Consider the following 21324-nt stretch of genomic DNA (forward strand, 5'->3'; position numbering starts at 1 on the left):
GGAGTATGCTACCAGCTTCTGAGGTGTCAACAGTCAGCTCACTCAGTGGTGATCAAGAGGCACATTATGAACACTACTGCAGAGTATGTGATGTGACTAGCTTTTATTGGCACTGAAAAGGTTTCTTGTCAGTATCATAGAAAATGTTTTCTTTGGTTTAATATTTACTCAAAGGAATTTCAAAAGCCCTTGAACTTCCTTGTTGTGCATATAAAGCACACTGTTGTGATTTTAAAAAGGCACTAAAAGAATTCAACTTTAATCACTGTAGTTTATACGTTGCTGATAATTTTGAGAGCTGTATTTATATGATGAAGACCTTCATAGGGCGTTTATCCTGCATATAATCCTGTTCTTGATTTCATTAGTACTTTTTTCCTTTTTCTCCTCCCACTGTTTGTCTTGTCTTTTGTGTATTTCTCTCACCGGTGTTTCTCTCTAATTCCTCTTTCTTTTCATTTGTTTTGCACTGTTGTCTTTGTTCTCTTCTTCAGCTGGCCATTAAAGCACATCCAGCTGCAGCAATGCAGCTCAGGTCGGAAACTTTATCTCTTGGAAGCCATATTTTCCAAAAAACACTAGCAAACTGTGGAATACTGGTTAGATGTAGTTCCCACAAACTGTTTTCAGATTTTTTCTGAACATTTCATTCAGGACTCAGCAAAGTCCCGAACTAAATGAAAGGATTTGTTAGGAATAAATATTAGTCTCTGAAAATATTTCATCAAATATTTTTTCAGGAATAAATTGAAGAATTGTTTAAATACACACTAATGACAGTTTCATAATGCGAGGTTACTGAGACAGATTTAATTACCTCAAGGCATAGAGACACACATACATTACGCTTATACACACCTGAAAAGTACAGTATACACTGACACAAACTCCCACAATACCTCATAAAAATGCATACTTATGTAGCAGAGCCGTGGTAAAATGATTAAAGTGGAGATCACAGATTGGACTTACAGAGTCTAAACCACTGAGGGATGTATACACACACTTGCAGATGGTGGCATTATTTATGGAACTGTTTATTCTTCTCAGAGAAACAATAACACCATAAGATTTCTCTGTGATAAATCAGTATTCCACAGCCAAATGTGTGACTCATACTCTAACTTTATTTCTCTCACAAATTGCAATGACACACATCATTCCTGGCAAGCTTGCCGCACAGACTATTTCCTCTTGGTCCTGTTCATTATTCTTAGCTGTGAGCTAACTGCACTCCACACATCATTCTATTAACATCACCACAGCAATCAGTTCATTAGCACTCCATCGTCATCCGTCTTTCTTTTTTCTTGCTCCTCTCCTACTACTGTGCCATCTTTGTATCTTATATGGGATTCACTCATTTGCCCCACAGCAATTGCTCTCTTTTAATTATTTATTTTGTTTATTTGTTTGTTTTTTGTTGTTCATTTTTGGGGGGTGGGGGACATCTTTATTAGCTAGTGCAGTGAAAATGAGACACGAAAGCAAGAAGAGAGAATGAAAAGATGTAGCAATGGCCCCTGGGTAGTAGTTGAACCTGGGGCTACATCCACACTAGCCCAGATAGATTTGAAAATGGCCGAAAGTCTGTGTTTTTGCTGCCCACACTGTGAGCACCGTTGTGAAATGTATGAGTTTTCGAGAGCATTATGAAAACGCTGCGTTTTCCATGAGCAAAAACGCCGTCTCAGTGTGGACGGGAGAGGAAAGAATGTTAAAATTAAAGAAAATTAGTGTGGACATAGCCTGGGTTACTGGATTTAGCTTTGTGGCATGTCGACGCCTTTGAGCTAAACATCACTTAAACATCACTTATGACCTCAATCATCCAGGTCATCGTAGTCTTAAGAGCCTGGAAAGAAAAGCATCTGGTTTGAAAGAGGAGTGAAAGAAGCATCTATGTCCACTGTGAATGACCATCTTTGAACAGAGGGCGGAGCTTACCACACCAACTGTCTGCCATCTATAATCCAGTTTTGAGATCCTTCCCAGACGCCTTAACGCCCACTCACATCCTGGGCCATTTGACCTCAGTAAATCACGTGATAGGGTGGGGCCAGGTTTCACAATGAGCTCACCCGAAGCCCTGGCTGATTGTGACCCACACCCAGTTTCACACCCTGGCTTGTGTGATTAGGTAGAGGATCAATAGGGGGTCCATGGTCCCCTTTGGGGGACACTCCCATGGGGCTTAAAAGTGGGATTCTCCACCAAGAAGCTTCTCAGATGAGAGGTGAAACGTCTTCAAGGAAACTTAAAGAAGTCCAGACGCTTTTCTTTCCAAGCTCCTTAGATGCCAAAAAGTGACGTTTTTGGATGAAGACTTTCTGAGTGAAGTCACCTATTGCTTATTTAACTTGCTGTTATACTACATACTGAATATGATTTAAACAGCTGGTTCTTAGCTTTAATCTGAATTGAACAAAAGTATTTTGTTGGCAGTTTACAATTTTTTGACAAGCATTTCTTTTAACAGTTCTCTATTTCCAGTGACTCAAATGTAAGCTTACAGTTCACCTTAAAGCTGCTTCATGGGACGGCTATTTCTGAATCACAGCATGTGTGAGGGTTTGAATGCCACACAGACACAATGGACACCAATGTTTATCGCTAATGAAAACATTATGGTGACAGGAGTGTCAGAACAGTGGACAGGTAGTTGGTGAACTCACTGAAGGGTCTTTCTTTTGATCTGTAGTTTTCATACCAGGCTCATCTTCCAGTGAAGATTCCTTCTGTGCCAAAATAATTATCTAATACAGTCGTATTTTAACACACGTGAATATAGTTTATTTTATATCTATAGTTTGGACATATCACCCTCGTCAGACAACTTTCGGTCTTGAAGAACTTTTTTTTCCAGAAACGTTTGCTCTATTGTCATATTAGGTGACATTTATCACAAGTGGCTCGTGATATTTAGGATAAACTTCACTCTTCTCACTCTTTTCAGATGTGGCAGTGGCTCACCCTGACAAGAAGAGTATCATCATGTATGTGACGTCACTCTTCCGGGTACTTCCGCAAAGTGTTTCTATGGAAGCCATCCAAGAGGTGGAGACGTTACCTCAGGCAGCCACAGCCAATATCACCCGTGTGACAACAGAGGAACACTATCAGATCCAGACCAAGCAGCGCTTCTCTGAGCAGGTTAAACACCAACACTTGTGAGACTAACTAAACCACAGACACGTTCTCATCCCAAAACGTAACATACCGACACTATGTGACAAATCGTCAGTATGTTACGCCTTTGGAAACACGAGAACTGTTGTAAACTTAGTTTACTTTCTCATCATGGTTTGCTTGGGAAAGCACTATCTGATACAGTTAAGGTTGTGGTTAAGGTTAGGGTTAGAGTTGGAAAACACAGGGAGCATCATCCAAAGTCCGGAACGTATCATAGGGACGCGGAAGGTTACCTTTTGTGTTACTATGAGACGCCTCGGGACGTGGCAAATCGTTGGCATGTTACGCGTTGGGAAAGAGAATGCTCTGAAACCACGCATGTGGAACTCAGCAGCTATGCCCAAAAAGGCCATCAAGCAAACGAGAGTGTCTGCTCTGTGAGTGCATGATGCTGGTACCTCTGTGCACAAAGCTTCATTCTACTGGCTAGAATTACCTGACTTTTGACGAATATATGGATTAGCTCAGCGTCGTCGATAGTTTTTACGAGGGCGATTTATTTATTTATTTGGCCATGAGTAAGTTTGCTAATAATGATGGAGCTAATAGAAGCGGTCAACAGAAAAAAAACAATAGTAGCGCTGTTTTAACAGCACCCTCTTTCATCTGCGAGCAAATGCCCCCTCCTCAGAGTGCGCCCAAATGCTTGTTGATGGAGCTGCAGGAGCTGCTGATAGCCTAGCATACTCAGCCGGATGGTTGACACGTACATGCTCTTGCAAGTCAGGCGTGTTTGAGTACTTTGCTCGCACTATACGTCTGCACAAGTGGCACACCGCTTTGGTTACATCCTTAGGTTTACCTCTTTCATCTGGTTTGAAGCCAAAGAAATCCCAAATTCCCGACTTTATATTTTTTTAGTGCTGTCAGCGTTAACGCGCCATCATCATGACTAACAACTAACCCATCTAGAGCGCAGACTGAGTCAAAATCCCTGAAATGTCTCTGCCAACGCATTTCGTCAGATCGTCCAAATTTTGTTCCTTCTGCGCTCCAGATGGGTTGAAAGCGTTAAAAATTGTAATCAGAATCAGAAAGACTTTATTTATCTTTAACTTTAAATCGGATGGAAAGTTTGGTGGCCAGGATACGAGGCTGCAGAGTGTTGAACGCTGATGAGAAATCAGCAAACAGAAGTCTGGCAGAGTCAGGGAGCTCCAGATGTTTGTGGATGCAGTCCAAGATGAAGAGTTTTGCATCATCGACGCCTCTGCGTGCACGGTAAGCAAACTGGAGGGTCCATCAGGGGGTCAGTTGCTCTTACGATGTGCTGTTTTATGATCTTCTCCATGGCCTTCATCACCAGGGAGGTGAGGGCCACAGGACGAAGATCATTCAGAGACTTTGGGTTGTTTCTTTTGGGGATGAGGATGACTGTGGAGTGTTTCCACAGCTGGGGGACGGTGTGACTGTCAATTAAGTGTTGAAATAGAGTCCAGAACACACTTCCTAGTTGCCCTGCACAGTGCCTTACAACTCGACTGCTGATGTTGTCATGGCCGGGTGAGCTCCTCTCCCTGGTCCTCCTGAGGGCTCTCACCACGTCCTCAGTCCTGAAGGTGAGTGCAGAGCTGCCAGGTTTGAGTGAGGATCTGGACTCCTCAAGCTGGATGATGTTGTCCGTCTCAAACCTGGTGTAGAAAGCGAGGTCATCAGGGAGGGAGGAGGGGTTGCTCCCCTCCACCTGGATGGTTCTGGGGGTGGTGACCACAGTATTCACAGAGGCCATGGTTTTGAGGCCCTGCCAGGCTGAGTGGAGGTCCCCTGTGGTATACTCCAGTTTAGCAGTTTTTATGGCGCTCTTGACCTCCCTGTTGACCTCCTTTTTATCCAGAAGAAAATCCTCTTTTTTTTATTAAGGATTTCCTTGAGTTCCTTGGTGATGCAGGGTTTGTTGTTGGGGTAGATGGAGACTGTTTTTGAGGGGATAATGTTGTCAACACAGAAGGAGATGTATGATGTCACCGTGTTGACTTATTCGCCGATGTCATCAGAGGTAGAAAGAAGGCTGTCCCAGTCACTGGCTTCGAAACATCCTTGTAGGGTGAGGATACTTTCCTCTGTCCACTGCTTGATGTTTTTGGTGACCTTTTTAATCCTCTTGATGACTGGGGTGTAAGCAGGGGCCAGCAGGACGGTGTGATGGTCTGAGAGGGGGGAGGGCTATAAATGCATCTGGTACAGAGCCATAGCATTTATCTAGAGTCTTCCCCTGATGTGTGCTGCATGTAACATACTGTTGGTATTGTGATGACCGCGCTTAAGCCGCGTTAATGCTGACAGCGTTTTGTTTTTTGTTTTTGGAAACTAGTTCGTCCATGTTTGGACTTCTTCTGTTTTGTAAACGCGCAAATCAGTCCGTGTATGATTACGTTGCCCCGCCCATCAAAAAGTCTGCGCATGCGCGAATATATCGCCTATCGACGATTGTTGGACCGACGATTGCCGACTGGAAAATGTTTACATATGCCCAACCCTACTTAGAATAGGCAGTATGTGAATGTACAGGAGAGGAGGATGGGATATGCTTTGTACAAAACGTGACAATGAGCAACATGACATTTGTCTGATCTAAACTAGCGTCTGATAAAACAGTTAAGGTTGTTGCTAATATTTTGTGCAAATCATAACTATATGACACACTGTCCTGTAGCTGCTGGGTGCTAGGTATGCTACCTTTTTACCCCTCAACGCTGAAATCTTCTGAAAGTCTTGTGAATGTTATAACTCAAGAAGGAAGTCACCGAGGATTTTCAAATTGATAACATTGGTGCAGCTACTAAAATGTTCGATAACCTCAAGGTCAAGTCATAGTTGGGATTTTCACTATATCGGTAATTTGTGTTTTGATTTGTTTGAATTGTAAAAGCTATATACCTATTAGAAATAACAGGATGACCACCTGTCTAATATTGTAATGGTCTCTTTTGTGCTGCCAACCCAACCTTTGCCCATAGAGGCGTGGACTCCACTAGATCCCAAATGGTGTGCTGTGGTATCTGGCACCGACATGTTAGCAACAGATGCATAAGAAATGAAACATCTTCAAAAAAACAGTCCAGTCGCCGTCTTTTAAAGATCCTTAATCTTCGAGAATAATTACTCGCAAGAGAGTGAATCTGCTGCAGCATGCATGTGTGATGACTTCTTTGTCTATGTGCCTCTTAAGCACTACACAGACGGGTTGCGGACTTTAGATGTAAGGAATTTAATTCCAAGAGTGGCAATGAATATATAATGGCAGCTGTTCCCGGCTTAATGCTGTGATGGTGTTGAGGTTTTATGATTTCTGGAAGTTGTGCAGATACTCAGCTGTATATGCTTACTTGGTGTTCAAAGCTACTTCTTCACCTGTGCTGTTCGTTGCTATGTTGTTGCCACATTATCCATACTCTGCAGTACTGCACATTATACAGCTGAATGAGTGTGGTTATATTTGCATAGTAGCCTATATTATCAGCTCTGAAACAGAATTCTTAAACCCAGGTACAAAATATACTTCTAAATATTAACATGGCCATCCCACCTTCTCAAAGTGGGCTTGTAAAATTCACAACAGAACCATTTGTGTATACTGGAACTGAAGGAGATGAAGAAACTGAGATCCTTCAGTGTTGTCTGAATAGCTTTTAATCAGCACTGTATGAGAATGTAATGTAATAAGTGCAGAATTAAACAAAGAAGTTTGGGTAACTCTGAAAGTCAGATCTATGTTGAACCTGTTAGCACTGCTACTCCTGTTGCAGCAATGACACACACAAAAGTAAACAGGAAATGACGTGGTGTGAAACATTGAGGGTGAATAACCAAACTTGCAAAACTTAAATAAACTTTAAGTTTATAAACTTAATAAATAATAGTAATAAATATTACTTAAATACTAGAAAATAGAAAGATAATTCATTAAAAATTATGCTACTTCATTATTTATCATTTTGAAATAACTCATTACTTAAGTGTATTATTAAACAATTAGATAATTGATTAAATATGTAATTAATAAAAATGGAAAATGCATGCATAATTTGTTGTGCATTAATTTGTGTTCTTGTAGATTCATGAAGTGTGAAATTTACGGTTTACATTATAAGTACACATCATGTATGCTCAAAATATGTAAATGTGCTCTTACATTTTTATGAGCACTGAGGTCTCTCAGCAGATCTCTCTTAAAAACATCATAAATGTATATATACCTCACCGATCATCAAACAATTACAGTTTTTCTTTTCCTTTTTAATTACTTCTAGATTAAATATAGATTATTTGATCCCGAAAGGTTGATTCTGTTCATCTGGACGTTTTCAGTGGGAGAAACGTTTCGTCACTCATGCAGGTGACGTCTTCAGTCTCAGCTGACTGCAGGTTTCACCGGCCTTATAAACAGTACATTTGCACAATGAGTGAAACCAGCCCACTGAATGAACAATGGGCTGGGAGGTCAGTTCATTTCATTGTTGCGTATGTATATTGGAGGCGTGGTGGTACAATGGCTAGCACTGTCTTTTCACAAGAAGAAGGTCCTGGCTTCAAATCCACTCTGAGGCCATTCTGTGTGGCGTTTCCATATTCACCTTATGTTTGTTCACCTTAAGTTGACCATAGGTGTGAATGTGAGAGTAAATGGTTGCTCGTCTCCCTGTGTGCCCTATGACAGATTAGCAACCTGTCCAGGATGTATCCTGCCTCTCGTCCTGTGAAGCAGGAATGAGCTCTAGCACCCCCATCCTACTGAATAGGACAACTGGAATAAAATGGATAGATGGATATCTAGATTGCAGTCTCAGAGGCAGCATGGCAAGCAGATGTTGTTTTGCTCACTAATTTCCTCCTGCTTGTTCTGTGTAATTCCTGGGAACTGCTGTCCATGCTGGAGGATGCGGTCACAGCATCACCCAAAATATATTTCATTCTTTCAGTTGTTACCTGAATGAAAAGGAAACTCTGAATTAAGACAGAATCTTTGAAGAAAGAAAAATAAATATCAGTCAGAAACAAGATCAGCTGGCTCTGATGTTTCAGGCTACATTAAGCTGAGATCAGTGGAATCCTATTGCATGCATATTGCAATTCAGTTCAGTTCAATTCAGTTTTATTTATCAACAGTGGCTTCAAGGCGCTTTATATTGTAAGGTAGACCCTACAATAATGGAGTGATCTTCCCGGAATAACTGCTGGTGATATTAATATCTCACTGTTTATTCAAAATAAGCACTGACACTGTTTCAAATTATGAGTGTTCCCTAACCCTAACTGCAGTTCAGGAGGAAGGCTTAAGTTGAGGAGGAAGAGGATGAGCTGGAGATGAGAAGGTGAGAGTAGTGCTGGAGGAGGCAGATGATGAAGATGAAAAAGCAAAAACTAGAAACAGATAATGAAAAATTTTCAAATGGTCAAATATTGTTTGAAATACATATTTGTGATTTAAAAAATTCAACTTATAATTATTATACTGTTATACTATTTATCTAATGCCTGTGTCCGTTAATTGAGATTTGTCCGTATTCTTTTATCTGAAACAGCAAAATGATTAAAACAAGATTTTCTTTCTTTCCTTGATGATTGCTGAACCCAGTCGTGCAACAAAATATAGACATTGTGAGGAGGAAAATAGTCATAATTTCTATGTAAAGTATGTATGAGTGATTGGAGCTCCATGATGCCTCATGGGGTGAGGATGAGCATGAGAAAGGTGATGGATCAGCCCATTATGGGAGGAGTTTGTTAATGATCTAAATGCAGCTGGGAACACGGGTCCCACTGCTCAACAAGGAACATGTACAGGCCCCTCTTATGTTTGCCAGTGTGCATTTAATCGATTCAGAGAAAGCGTGGCAGAAAGTGCTATAGTCCAAAATCAAGCTCTTTGGCATCAACCTGACCTGTTGTGTTTGATGGAAGAGACATGCTGTATGACCTGATGTGTGACTGTTTGGAGCTGTTTCTCTGCTAAGGGCGACTTCACTGCATTAAGGGGCCAATGGCCTGAGCCATGCAGTGTGAAATTGGCGACAAGAACCAGCATCACAGTGACCCAAAACACACTACCAAGGCAACAAAGGTGTGGCTAAAGAAGAAGCACATCAATTAAGTAGTCTAAGCCAGTCTTTAGACATCATAGGAAATCTCTGGAGGAAGCTGAAGCTTTGAGTTGTCAAGCAGCAGCCAAAAAAAGACCTAAAGAATTTAAAGAAATCCTTCTTTAGATGTGTGCAAACCTGGTGACCAGGGTTTCTCCATTGAGTACTAAATCACATCTTGTTGAAGGATCAAATCCTTATACAAATACTACTGTCACTCAGTGACGTGCAAATCAGTGTATAACTTTCATTTAATTCTCTCTCTCTCTATTAAAATGGAACTAACACAATCTGCAGTGGAGCAGATAAGTCAAATAATAATCCCCTCCACTGTGTGTGAATAATATCTGCACTTCATGATCCTTATTTGCCTTCTATGCAAATTACATAAATTCTGTTAAAATCTCCCCATCCAGGTTACTAACATAAGACACGGGAATATTTCAGCATCTTTCTAGAAATCATGATCTAATGTTGGCACTTCACATTATGATTGGCCAGCTGTACTAAGGTGAGAAAAGCTCTAGTTACATTACTCTATTTTTATAGGTTGTATGACTATTTTTTGTTTCCCACATTTGTGTGAAAATTGATCAAGAGCATGACAACCATGTCCCTGGACAGCAAACATGTTGAGGGGAACTATAAGCAGTTTTGATTACCATAAACCAGCCCTTTGCTTAGGCCACGCCTCTGTTTAGTTGTACTGTCTGAAACAGCCGATTACAAAAAACAGTTATTTCTGGGAAAATCCACAAACAGTTCTCTGGCAATGTGATTACTGACAAAGTGCCTTAAAAAATAAAATCACTTAAAATAGTTTGTTTTACAAAGTTAGCAATAGCTCTTAAAGAAAAAGCACCATCGTATTATTATTATTCATTATATTATTCATCCATTTTCTACTGCTTAGCTGGGTTAGGGTTACATATGGATAGGATTACATATAATCTCTCCAACGTGTCCTCCCAATAAACCATGCCTGAAACACCTAACTTAGGATGCATCCAGAAAGCACCTGAGTCAAATTCAATTCAATTCAGTTTAGGGCGATTGTGGCTCAAGAGTTGGGTGGTCGCCTTGTAATTGGAAGGTTGCCGGTTCGAGCCCCGGCTTGGACAGTCTTGGTCGTTGTGTCCTTGGGCAAGACACTTCACCCGTTGCCTACTGGTGGTGGTCAGAGGGCCCGGTGGCGCCAGTGTCCGGCAGCCTCGCCTCTGTCAGTGCGCCCCAGGGTGGCTGTGGCTACAATGTAGCTGCCATCACCAGTGTGTGGATGATTGGATGACTGGTTGTGTAAAGCACTTTGGGGTCCTTAGGGACGAGTAAAGCGCTATATAAATACAGGCCGTTCAGTTTTATTTATATAGTGCCAAATCACAACAATAGTTGCCTGAAGGCGCTTTATATTGTACGATAAAGACTCTACAATAATACAAGAACAACAGAGAAAACCCCAACAATCACATGACCCCCTATAAGCAAGCACTTTGGCGTAGGTTGGAAGGAAATCTCCCATCTTCAGCCTCTGCTCCCATTACAGGATTGGGGAGACACTCAAGTTATTCCTTCTGCCACTTGACTCCATCCACAGGCCGTGCTACACTGAAAACAGCAGAGCACCGTCTTCCCCCTCTTCAGTTGTCTGAGCTTGCTTTGAGGTCAACTCAAAGTCTTGTTCCAGGGTCTCACCAAAATCCTTGGAATTCAATCAAAGCTCTGCCGAGGTGGGAAATGAAGTTCTCACGGGCTGGGGCTCTGGTAGATATTCCCAGCGTAACCTCACTATATGTTTGGGTATGCCAGGTCTGTCCAGCATCTTCCCCTTGCCACCTGATCCAACTAACCAGCAGATGGTGATCGGTTGACAGATCAGCTCCTCCAAGACGTTTGGCTGCAGATCTGATGACATGATTACAAAATCAATCATGGATTGTGACCTAGGGTCTCCTACTGCCATGTGCAGTGATAAAGACCCTACTTCTTGAACATGGTGTTCGTTATGGCCATCTCTCACCTATAGCAAGTCCAGAGTGGAAGAGAGTCCAAGCCCTCTTCACAGGAAATTGTTTCCAGAGCCTGAGCTTCATGTTGAGGTGAGCCTGATTATATTTAGTCCATATCTCCCAACCTCACACACCAGCTCTGACTCCTTCCCCACCAGGAGTTCCACGTACCACAAGCCAGATTCAGGAACCAGGGATTGGTAGAACCTGGAACTCTGCCTCTGGCCACAGCCCGATCCACTCCGGTAATCCCGTCCCAGGCAGGCTACACTGGACTGTTTTTTTTTTTTTTAAAGTTGTGCCTTGATTTTTCTGTGAGATTTTGAATTCAGCGCTGAATGAGTTATTATTACTCCCATATGCTAGTGTGCAAAGCAAAGCTATACGAGGCGCAAGGTGGCACAAGTCATTGCTGGACACCATGAAGATTGTTGACGGTTATTTATTGATGTTTTTTAAAAACTGCTGTTTGGTTAAGTTTGGGCGTGGTTAGTTTCAGGGAAAGCTCGTGGCTTGTGTGACGAGATCTTTGTTTTTACACCCGGGGAAAGAAGAACATGACACTAACACAGTAATCTGTAGTGAACCTCCAGGTCTATTACATGCTGTAGAGTGATAATAGCCTGATTAATTAAATTCAGTTTTATGTATGGCAGGAGTTAGTAACAGCGGTTTTCCCATGGTGCTTAAACATTACAGAATCGACATGCATTTATTCAAATGACAAGCAAGAGTTACCTTATACCTTGGTTGCTTTACAGAGCTCGCCTGTGGGATTTTGCCCAGTCTGAAGCACAATTACAGTAGTAATAACAACTGTTAATAGCTATTTAATGTGCTAATAACATTCAATAGTGGCTGAATGTGAATACTTCTTTCAGGGCTGCACATTTTCACTAACTTGGTAAAGCAATTATTTAATTTAGCTTTTGGATCTTTCGCTTTCCTTTTTGCATTCTTTTGCCTCTTCCTCTCTTCCTCTCTTGCCTCTGTCTTTTCCTTGCTGTCTGTCCTCTCTCAGATTACAGTGAATGTGGCTCAGGGGCGAGTGCAGAGCCCCTCCCCTCAGCCTCGCTATAAAAGCTATGCCTACACCCAGGCTGCATATGTCCAGTCGCCCGAGCAAAAGAGGAGGCGTTTTACTGATCAGGTCCGTGTCTCACACTAACACTTGATGCCACTTCCCCATCTGTCTCTGCATGTGTGGTTTTTGTTCTGTCTGCTCCCCAGAATGTGTCCCTTTCTTAAAAATGCTCTTTGTTTTTGTGATGTTTTAAAAATGCATTAAACATGTGAATTTTAGTTTTGAAATTTTAACCCGAAGAAAAACTTGAAGTGTACAGTTTTGCGGTGTGTTTACATCATCACGTTTTCAATGCAAATCACGATTTGAAATGCATTGACTTTTCTAATCAGTGTTAATTTCAATCATTTATAAATCAAGTCATAAGCTATGCTAACTGTGTGTTTGTGTCTTCACTTTAAATCAGTAGTGATACAGCTCGCAGTTCTTTGTCAGCGTGCTGTAGATGAAAGCGGTTGACTTTACTTAACTTTGAAAATGTTGGCAGTCAAGAGGAATATATACAAAACAAGAGAAAGGCGCACAATAGAGAACAAGTTGTAAGGTTCTTAGAAGTAGTGCAAAGTAAAAGGATTAGATTTGAATGGAGTCCCTGTGTGGGCGGCCAGAGTGATGGGGGTTACTCAGACCATGGCTTAGAGTGGTGAGGTGGGTGAGCAGGGGTCTGGTGTGGTGGATCGTTTGTTAACAGGGAGAAGGGCGAGAAGAAGAAGCTGGTTGAGAGTCTGGAGGTGTGGGACCTGATTCACCTGAGGCGCTGACCACAGGGCAGCGGGTCAAACGGGTGGTGGGGTGCAAGGGGTCACCTGTGATGGCCCATTCTAGTCCAGGTTATTTTTCCTCAGGACATGGAGGACGTGCAGTCGCTGCTGGGCGTTCTTTACCTGGGTGTTGGTGTTGTGGGTCCAGGTGAGATCAGCAGAGGTGTTTGGTGCCCAGAAACTGAAGGTGGAGACAGATTCCACCCGCTCTGCATTTATAATCAGAGGGGAACGGACCTGTCTGTGCCTCCTGAAGTCGGTCTGTCTCTCGTCTCCATCGTATAAGGCAGGGGTGGTCTCAAACCGAGCAAACAAAGTGTTGAGCTCTGCTACTTTGATGCTGCTGTTGGGGGTTGGAGGATTGGCCTTTTTGGACACCTGATGGGGGTTGTTGTAGGTGAGGAGGCCCTCTACCCACCTGCTGTAGGCCTCCTTAGCTTGTTTGATGCCCAGGTTGGCTCAGGCAGTGCTGTACAGAGAACTGTGCCTCAGCCTCAGGGACAGGGGGTGGACGAGAAGCAGAGAGAGGTGGTCAGATTGTCCTGGGTGGGGGAGGTGTGTTGCTTTGTAGGCCTGCTCGATGTTACTGTACACATGGACCAGTGTCCTATCCCCCCGGTAAGACACCTCAGTTTCAAACATGCCTTATTAAAGTCCCCAGCAACAGTATAGATGACCTCTGGGCGCTCTCTCTGCTGTTTACTGATAATAAGTTGAAGGCACTTGCGTGCTAAGATAACGTTAGCATAGGGTGGGGCGGGTGGGGGGTGTAAACAATGGTAACTGTAACTGTAAATGGTAATGGTAACTGTGGCTAATGTTAGGTTGTGAGGTAGGACCTGTAGGACCAGTTTGGTACCTCCTCTGAAGCATCTGGGATTTTTGGATGGAGCCAGGATTCGGTTACAATCAGTAGACAACACTCCCGGACGGTTGTAGTAAATCTCTAATTGAAGCTCCTCCGTTTTGTTTGTGAGGGATCTGGCGTTGGTCAGGACGATGGATAGTTGTTTTCACGACAGAGCACAGACTAAACACAAGGATAAATTACTTATTTGATCTTTCAGCACTCTTGAAGCTTTTATTAGAACAAGCTTGTACTTGGTTTAAAAAATCATCTGAGTGTCAAGTCAAACCCATGTGGATGGAGTTAAGCTATATGTAGCAATTTTCTCATAAATCGTTTAATTCAATGGCTCAACAATATTCAGTATTCTTGACACATCTGCTTAACTTGCAGATAAGTAGATGTGTCATGCTGACATACCTACTTAAACTGTTCTATTCAATAATATTTGGAAAGTCAAGGGGAGCTATTTGATTAAATGAGCACATGCTGCTCCTCTTGCTGTAGTGTAAGAACTAAAGGCCCATAAGTGCACAAGTAGAATGAAATCATGTTTTTTGGCGTACAAGTATAAAAATAAAAAAGGCTGGTTCGTTGTTGTATAGAGTTTCGTCTTTATCTTTGGTTGTTACAACAATTCAGAGACTTTGCTGATGCAGCTTTTTTGAACATTAGACAGAGTCAGCTAAACCGAATCAAACCCACGACTGAACTCAGAAATAGACGTCTAAAGCTTCCTCTTCTTATTGTTTTCATCTTGTGTGAAAATAAATCAATTGTCACATGAGCTTTACATCTAGTAGGTGAACCTACAAGCATATTTATTGTGAGGTGACATCAAGAGGCTGTTCAAGCTATCAACAACTATAATTTTATAGACAATAGAAAACGCAATTTTTCTACTGACGTTTTTGCATCTTGAGAAAAAGAAAAACAAAGCTACAAAACATTTCATACTGATTTTGACAGTTCAATCTTTAACCCAACTGTGAGTATTTGATCTTTTTTCACCCCCTTTTGTTGTTTTTGGGGATGGACTAATAACAAATGTAAAACTTAAAATATGAAGCCGTTTCTAAACATAGTTCCAAAGTATGTTACAGAACACAAAAAAGTAAAAACAGCTAAAGCAACGATAATTAAAAACAGAAAAGAAAGAAAACTTGGGCAAACAGTGTATAACTATCATAGGTAGGATCAACCAATATAAGAAATTTATCAATTAGTTAATAATAGAAAATAAAAAAGTCAGAAACGAGATTGTGTAGGGTTTACTACAGAAGAGGATTAGGCCCACTAGAAAAAGAAAGTGGGCCCAGAATTCCTCTTCCGTAGCGTACCCTTACACCCTTACACCCTTACACCCTTACACCCTTACACCCTTACACTTTTACCCTACACTCCTTTTATTTGTTTATGTTAGATAGGCTAAACATTTATGCGTCTACCGTCACACAGATCCAAGCAAAATAGACATTAAGAGACGGCAGCATTGACTGTGGTTGGCAGTTATTGAATCATCTTATGACCTTATTACCAGAGAGAAGAATGAAGTGAGAGAAACAGCACTGAGATGAGATAAAAAGAGAGAATTATTGGTGTCTAGATCAGAAGTGAGCGCACAGAGAGAGATAAGGGGAGAGAGAGGACGAGTTAAGTTTGGAGAAAGTTTAAAACTGCTTGTCATCATCATCATCATTAATATCTGACACTCAGAGGCTTCTCCTTATCTCTCTGTTTCCCACATTTCTTTCACATGTTGCCTTTAATATTTTCTACTCGTCCCGATCCCTCCCTGCTCACCCCTCTGATTTTTGACATTCTGCTTGTTTTATCATCTCTGTCTGTCCTCTTTTCCCCTCGACTTCTTAACCCTGGTGCCCTCCATTCTTCTGTTTCTCCTCACGTCATCTCCACCATCGGACTCTGTCTCTGCCTGTTATCTCTAACCTGTTGCTGCCTTGTTTAGTTGCTGGATCCCAGCCAAGAGGAGCTGCAGCAGCGTCTCAGTCCTCTGCCTGCAGGAACCACCAGCCTGGAAAGCTACCAGGCTGCACTGGAGGAGGTAAGACAATGTGGTGATGATAAAGGACTCATATCTACTTTATAAAACATTTAATGTACAGAAGCAAATATTGTGTGTGCGTGGGTGTGTCTGTGTGTGAGTCACCACCTTCCTGCATGCGACATCTCTCAGTGTATAAGAAACGTGTGGTTTCTTCGATGGCACACTGTCGCCGGGCAGTGCATTTTAAATGCAGACTGTTCCTACAAACATTTGTGGAAGAATGAGTTGCTTTCAGGAAATCAGTGACTTTCATTGCGGTACCATGATAGGATGCCACCTGTTCTCTACTAAATTTTCCAGTGGATGCTGAGGTACATAGTCCAGAGAGGTCGCCAACTTTCTGCAGAGTTGATTGCTACAGATCTCCATACTTCATGTGGCTTTCAGATTAGCTAAAGAATAGTGCGTAGAGATCTTTACGGAGCTGTATTCAAGCATTATATCACCAAGCCCAATGCAAAGTGTCAGATGGAGTAGTATAAAGCACGGTGGACAGTGGAAACGTGTTTTCTGGAGTGACAAATCCTACTTCTCTGTATTGCAATCCAACACATGAGACAGATGAGGTTTGGTGGATGCCAGGAGAACGGTTCTTGTCTAACTGCATCGTGCCAAGTTTGGTGGGAGATTATGGACTCGGCGCCCTATTTTCAGTGAAAGACACTGTGGACAGTTTCATGCTCTCAACTTTGTGGAAAGGATTTCCTGTTCCAACATGACTGCTCACCAGTGCACAAAGCAAGGTCCATAAAGACATGTGCCAGTGAGTGTAGAAGAACTTGTATGTACAGAGTTCTGATTTCAACCCAATAGTGCAGATAGATCAATCGGACAAATGATGTTTAAAAATGAGGTTTTCGGGCAGGAGGAAAAGAGGAAGACCCGAGAGAAAGTTCATGCATGTAGTGAAAGAGTAAATGCAGAGGGTTGGTGTGATGGAAGAAGATGATCTGATATAGCAACCCCTAGAGGGAGAAAATGAAAGATAAAGAAGAAGAAAAAAACTTTATTTTAGAAAAAAAAAGAAAGTATGCTATTGTTATGTTAATTAAATGTAACTTTTAAGGTCTTGACATGGCTTCTGTCCGCTGAAGATGGTCTCCAGGGCCAGGCTCCTATCTCCAACCATGTGGAGGAGGTTAAGGAGCAGTTTCACACACACGAGGTAGGACTAGTGAAATCCTACTGGATTGTGGTTTTTAAATTAAATAAAGGTATTGTATTATTTTTTAAGATTCAACACTTATTTTCAGGATTCCCACAGCTGACCAGTGAATTTTTTAGAGTTAATAGAATTTTAAATTCTTTTGTCAGAATAGTTTAGGGTGACCAAAAAATAGGACACGGTCATGAAGAGCTTTAATAATACTGTTTGTTTAAAGAAAACTTTGGCATATTTAAACAACACCTTCTCTGTGCTGTTAGTGAATGGTGAAATAGAAAACATGTCATATGGGCATTTGAATAGTTTATATAGTGTAGGACACTAGACAAACTAAAGTACAGCTGGTAATAAAATGTTTGCACTGTCTTACGTTTCTAAAGGGATTTTATGTTTTCACACATTTGCGTACAGCTGGATCTTTGGAACTGTATAATTAAAGGTGAAATGCCCAAATAACACTGAGCTATTATTCCATGTGCACAGGATTAGAAAACTTTTTTCTTTTAAAGGACTCTCATATTTGTGTCACAGCAGCTGAAAATGTATTGATTATCACTGATCCTCTATATTTTCCGATGTCATCAATCCATAGAATATCCAATAGCTAAAAAAATAATTTTACAGTTTCACAAAATAAGATGTGAAGGGGGACGTTAAAAATCTACGGTATCAACGTCACATTTTGCCTGTGAAATGTGATCAAAGAGCAGAAATATGAAAAGGGTTTAAGCCACAGTCAGAATAAACAGTTGCAGTTACGTCAGTTAAATCTGTGAGATATGGATATCTTACTGTAATAAAACTTTATGCATGGAAAAGTTTTTAAATCTGTTGTTTGTAAGCATTTTATATCTGGTATGGAAACAGCTGGTCTCCTGCAGTAGCTGTTTGCAATGGGCAGCTGTTTTTAGCTTTAACTGTAAGCGATGCATTAACTGTACTGAATGGGAGCTTCTAGGACTTTGATGCACTCACTTACTCTGACCATTCTGCCTTCTGATATCCTGGAAGGATCACATTGCAGTTAAGTGTTCAATAAAAATAGATGAAGCAGTAGGTGCCATAGTAATATGAGGTACCCCCTCACCTTTGTAGGATTAAAAAATAGTTGAATTACTGTGAATATGCATGTGCAATTCTTCCATCTGTTTCTTTAATAACAGGGGTATATGGTGGAGCTGACAACACACCAGAGCAGTGTAGGACGAGTCCTCCGGGCCGGTGCTGCCCTGCTGGGGGAAGGAAACCTGAGTGAAGAGGAGGATTCTGAAGTCAGAGAGCAAATGAACCTTCTCAACTCCCGGTGGGAGCACCTAAGAGTCGCTAGCATGGAGCGACAGAGCAGGTACATACATTAAACAAGCATCAGTACAATTAACAATATTAAAACTCACATCTATCTTATTGATCTTGTTTTGACAGAAGCCTGGTCATGTGATATTTTGAAAGTATTTTCTTAGAAGATACATCTTTAAGTCATTTTCCATCAGTTAAAGTTAGTTAAAGCAACATGATGAGTAGTCTCCACTGAGACTATTTTTAATGGGTCTAAAAAGGTTTCTTGTTTGCATTGGTGATTATCAGAGATCGCATCAGTGAGAGCTTTGATAATCACCAATACAGTTTAACATTGATTGTGACTTTATGAAATTCTATTCACTTCTCAAAATCTTGCATCTTTGCTGAAAGCGGCTCGAAGACTGTAAAACCCTTTTCAGCACCACCAGTATTATCAGGCGTGATATACAGCTGTGATCAGAACTTTACACTCATCATGGACACGAATGTCAATCCCCAATGTAATTTCTTTGATTTTGTTCAGCTGTGTTTTCCAGGGTGGAATCATTGTAATGTGTACATATTTGGGTGCACAAGTTTTCTTTATTTATCTTTATTTTCTGTAATCCACACAGGGTTAAAATTAGTATGCAGGTTCAAATATATGCATAGACTGCCACTAATATTTGGCCAAACATGCCTTAGCAAGGTGCACTTAATGATTGTCATCGAGAGGCTTCTGGCATAATTGTGTCTGTATATTTGTGGACACTTCTTAAAAATAGATTTAATTTAAACTGGTTAGTTTCTTGGCCGGGATCAGGCTTTTAAGCATACTCCACAATTTTTTCAGTAGGGTTGAGGTCAGGGCTTTGAGAAGAACATTCCAGAAGCTTAATTTTCCTTTTCAAAAACAATTCTGATGTGTATTTGACATCATTGTCCTGTTGGAAGCTCTTGAAGTAGAGCAGGTCACCTACTAATTGGAAGGTTGGTGGTTCAATTCCTGGCTCTCCCAGTCTGCTTGCCAAATATCCTTAAGCAAGATACTAAGCACAAGTTGCTCTCAAATACATCCATTGAAGTGTGAATGTTAGATAGAAAGCTCTTTGATAGAAGAAAGAAGTCCATTTGATTTTGGGTGAAGTTGGAGAAAGTCCTTGTTCCATCCACTCTCTGCAATGTTCCACTAAACTCTTGCAGCAAACCAACCCTAGTGGAAAGCCTCACCTTTACACCTCCAAACATACATTTCCATGACACTCATGCCCATGATAAGTGTATGTAATTTGACCTAATACAGTTCTCAAAAAGACTGCTTTACCACTCTTCACATTTAAAAAATGTTTTAATAACACATCTAACAACTAATGTCATCCCACTAACACCACACCACTAAGACAAGATACTAAGTGTCAGTCAAGTAAATCAGCTCTAATCGCTAGTGCCTGAGGTTTAAACCCTTCGGTCTCTGTGGATGGTAGCATGATCCACCAGTGTTAGTTTAGCACTGTCAGGTTAACACTGCCACCACGCCACACCTCCTTAGTCCAAAGACATGTATGTTAGCTTAACTGATGATTTCAAAGTGGCTGTGTGGAAGTGAGATAGATGAACACTTGGCAACAAGTAAGACTAGAAAATAGCTATGTAAATACCAGACTGCTGTGGTTTCAAAATAAGACATTACTGAATTGCATCTCACTCCCAGACTCCATGAAGTTCTGATGGACCTGCAGCATGAGCAGCTGCAGCAACTCACAGACTGGTTGGATGTGACAGAAGCACGTATTAAGAAGATGGGGGCTCAGGCACTGGGACCTGACCTGGAGGACATCAAGCGCCGAGTAGAAGAACACAAGGTGGGCGTGTACTAGGCTGATCCTTGTTTTTGAAAGATTGCTTTACTAATCCAGCCATGTTGTTCCCTTTTTCCTTATAATGTTACACAACAAGTTGTCATTCGCAGTTAAAGTGATTAAAACATTCCTTACAGTCTTGCCATTAAGCTTTTGATTTCAAAAAGAATAAAAAAAGGGTGGCTCCAATCCAGCGTCTACAGATCTTAGTTTAAAATAAAACTTTGTAGATAATCAAAATCAAACTTGCTGATTACACAATCGTCTTTAAAGTGTGTCGGCATGTTTAGGGAAACCTCCCTGAATGTATCAGGGATATAGACTCATGCACATTCGCTTTTTGTCTCCCTGGTCATGCCCTGTGTCTGTCTCGTCTCTCTGTGTCCTGTCTCTGTGATTATTTGTTTTCCCTGTCTGGTCTAGTGAATACATCTTTAGTCCTGCTCCCAGTATTTATCTGTTTCATCCTTTTGTCTCCTCAGTCAGTCGTGTCTCCATGTCTGTTTATGTCCGCTCCCTCTGTCAAGTTCACGTGTCTTATCTGGCTCTCAGCGTGTGCATTACATACTGTTTTATTTTGATAGTCCTGTCTCATGTGGGTCATGTTCAGTTGTGCTTCCTGTGTCTTGTCTGTCAGATTCTGTTCAGCTGTGCTGTGGCAGGTGTGTCCACTCTGCTCGAATCTCCTCCTATGTACATATTATCTGCATCTCCCTCGCTTCTTTGTTGCATCTTTCCTCATGGTGTGTGAACATCTGTCCATCTGTTTACCCATCAATCTGTTCCTTACCCAGCTCCGTTGTTGTTTTTGTTGCCTGAACATGAACATTGAAAACATTTGCATTCATCTTGCTAAATTTAATTACCCCACTGCCTTACTGCATTACCAGCACTGGAACCATAAAACTCACAAAAAGAGTTGTTGCCATATCTACTAAAAGTTAGATTTTTGAAACACATGGCCTAATTTTAGTCATTCATAAG

The 21324-nt window shown here is 41.4% G+C and overlaps 1 protein-coding gene across 2 annotated transcripts in view; it reads left to right on the plus strand.

Moving 5' to 3' along the window:
- dmd (dystrophin) overlaps positions 1–21324 on the plus strand; it is a 296432-nt gene that overhangs the window by 106108 nt on the left and 169000 nt on the right. For both annotated transcript variants that reach the window (XM_085266347.1, XM_085266348.1), the window contains exons 9-14: positions 2957–3153; positions 12300–12428; positions 15940–16035; positions 17105–17203; positions 18367–18548; positions 20193–20343. In XM_085266347.1, the coding sequence (XP_085122473.1) occupies positions 2957–3153; positions 12300–12428; positions 15940–16035; positions 17105–17203; positions 18367–18548; positions 20193–20343 (854 nt within the window). The remainder of the gene's footprint in view (positions 1–2956; positions 3154–12299; positions 12429–15939; positions 16036–17104; positions 17204–18366; positions 18549–20192; positions 20344–21324) is intronic.

Source organism: Mchenga conophoros, linkage group LG23, assembly GCF_057382185.1.
Source record: "Mchenga conophoros isolate Kocher_MC1m ecotype Shallow Benthic linkage group LG23, M_conophoros_male_GT1.1, whole genome shotgun sequence".
Classification (NCBI taxonomy): domain Eukaryota; kingdom Metazoa; phylum Chordata; class Actinopteri; order Cichliformes; family Cichlidae; genus Mchenga; species Mchenga conophoros.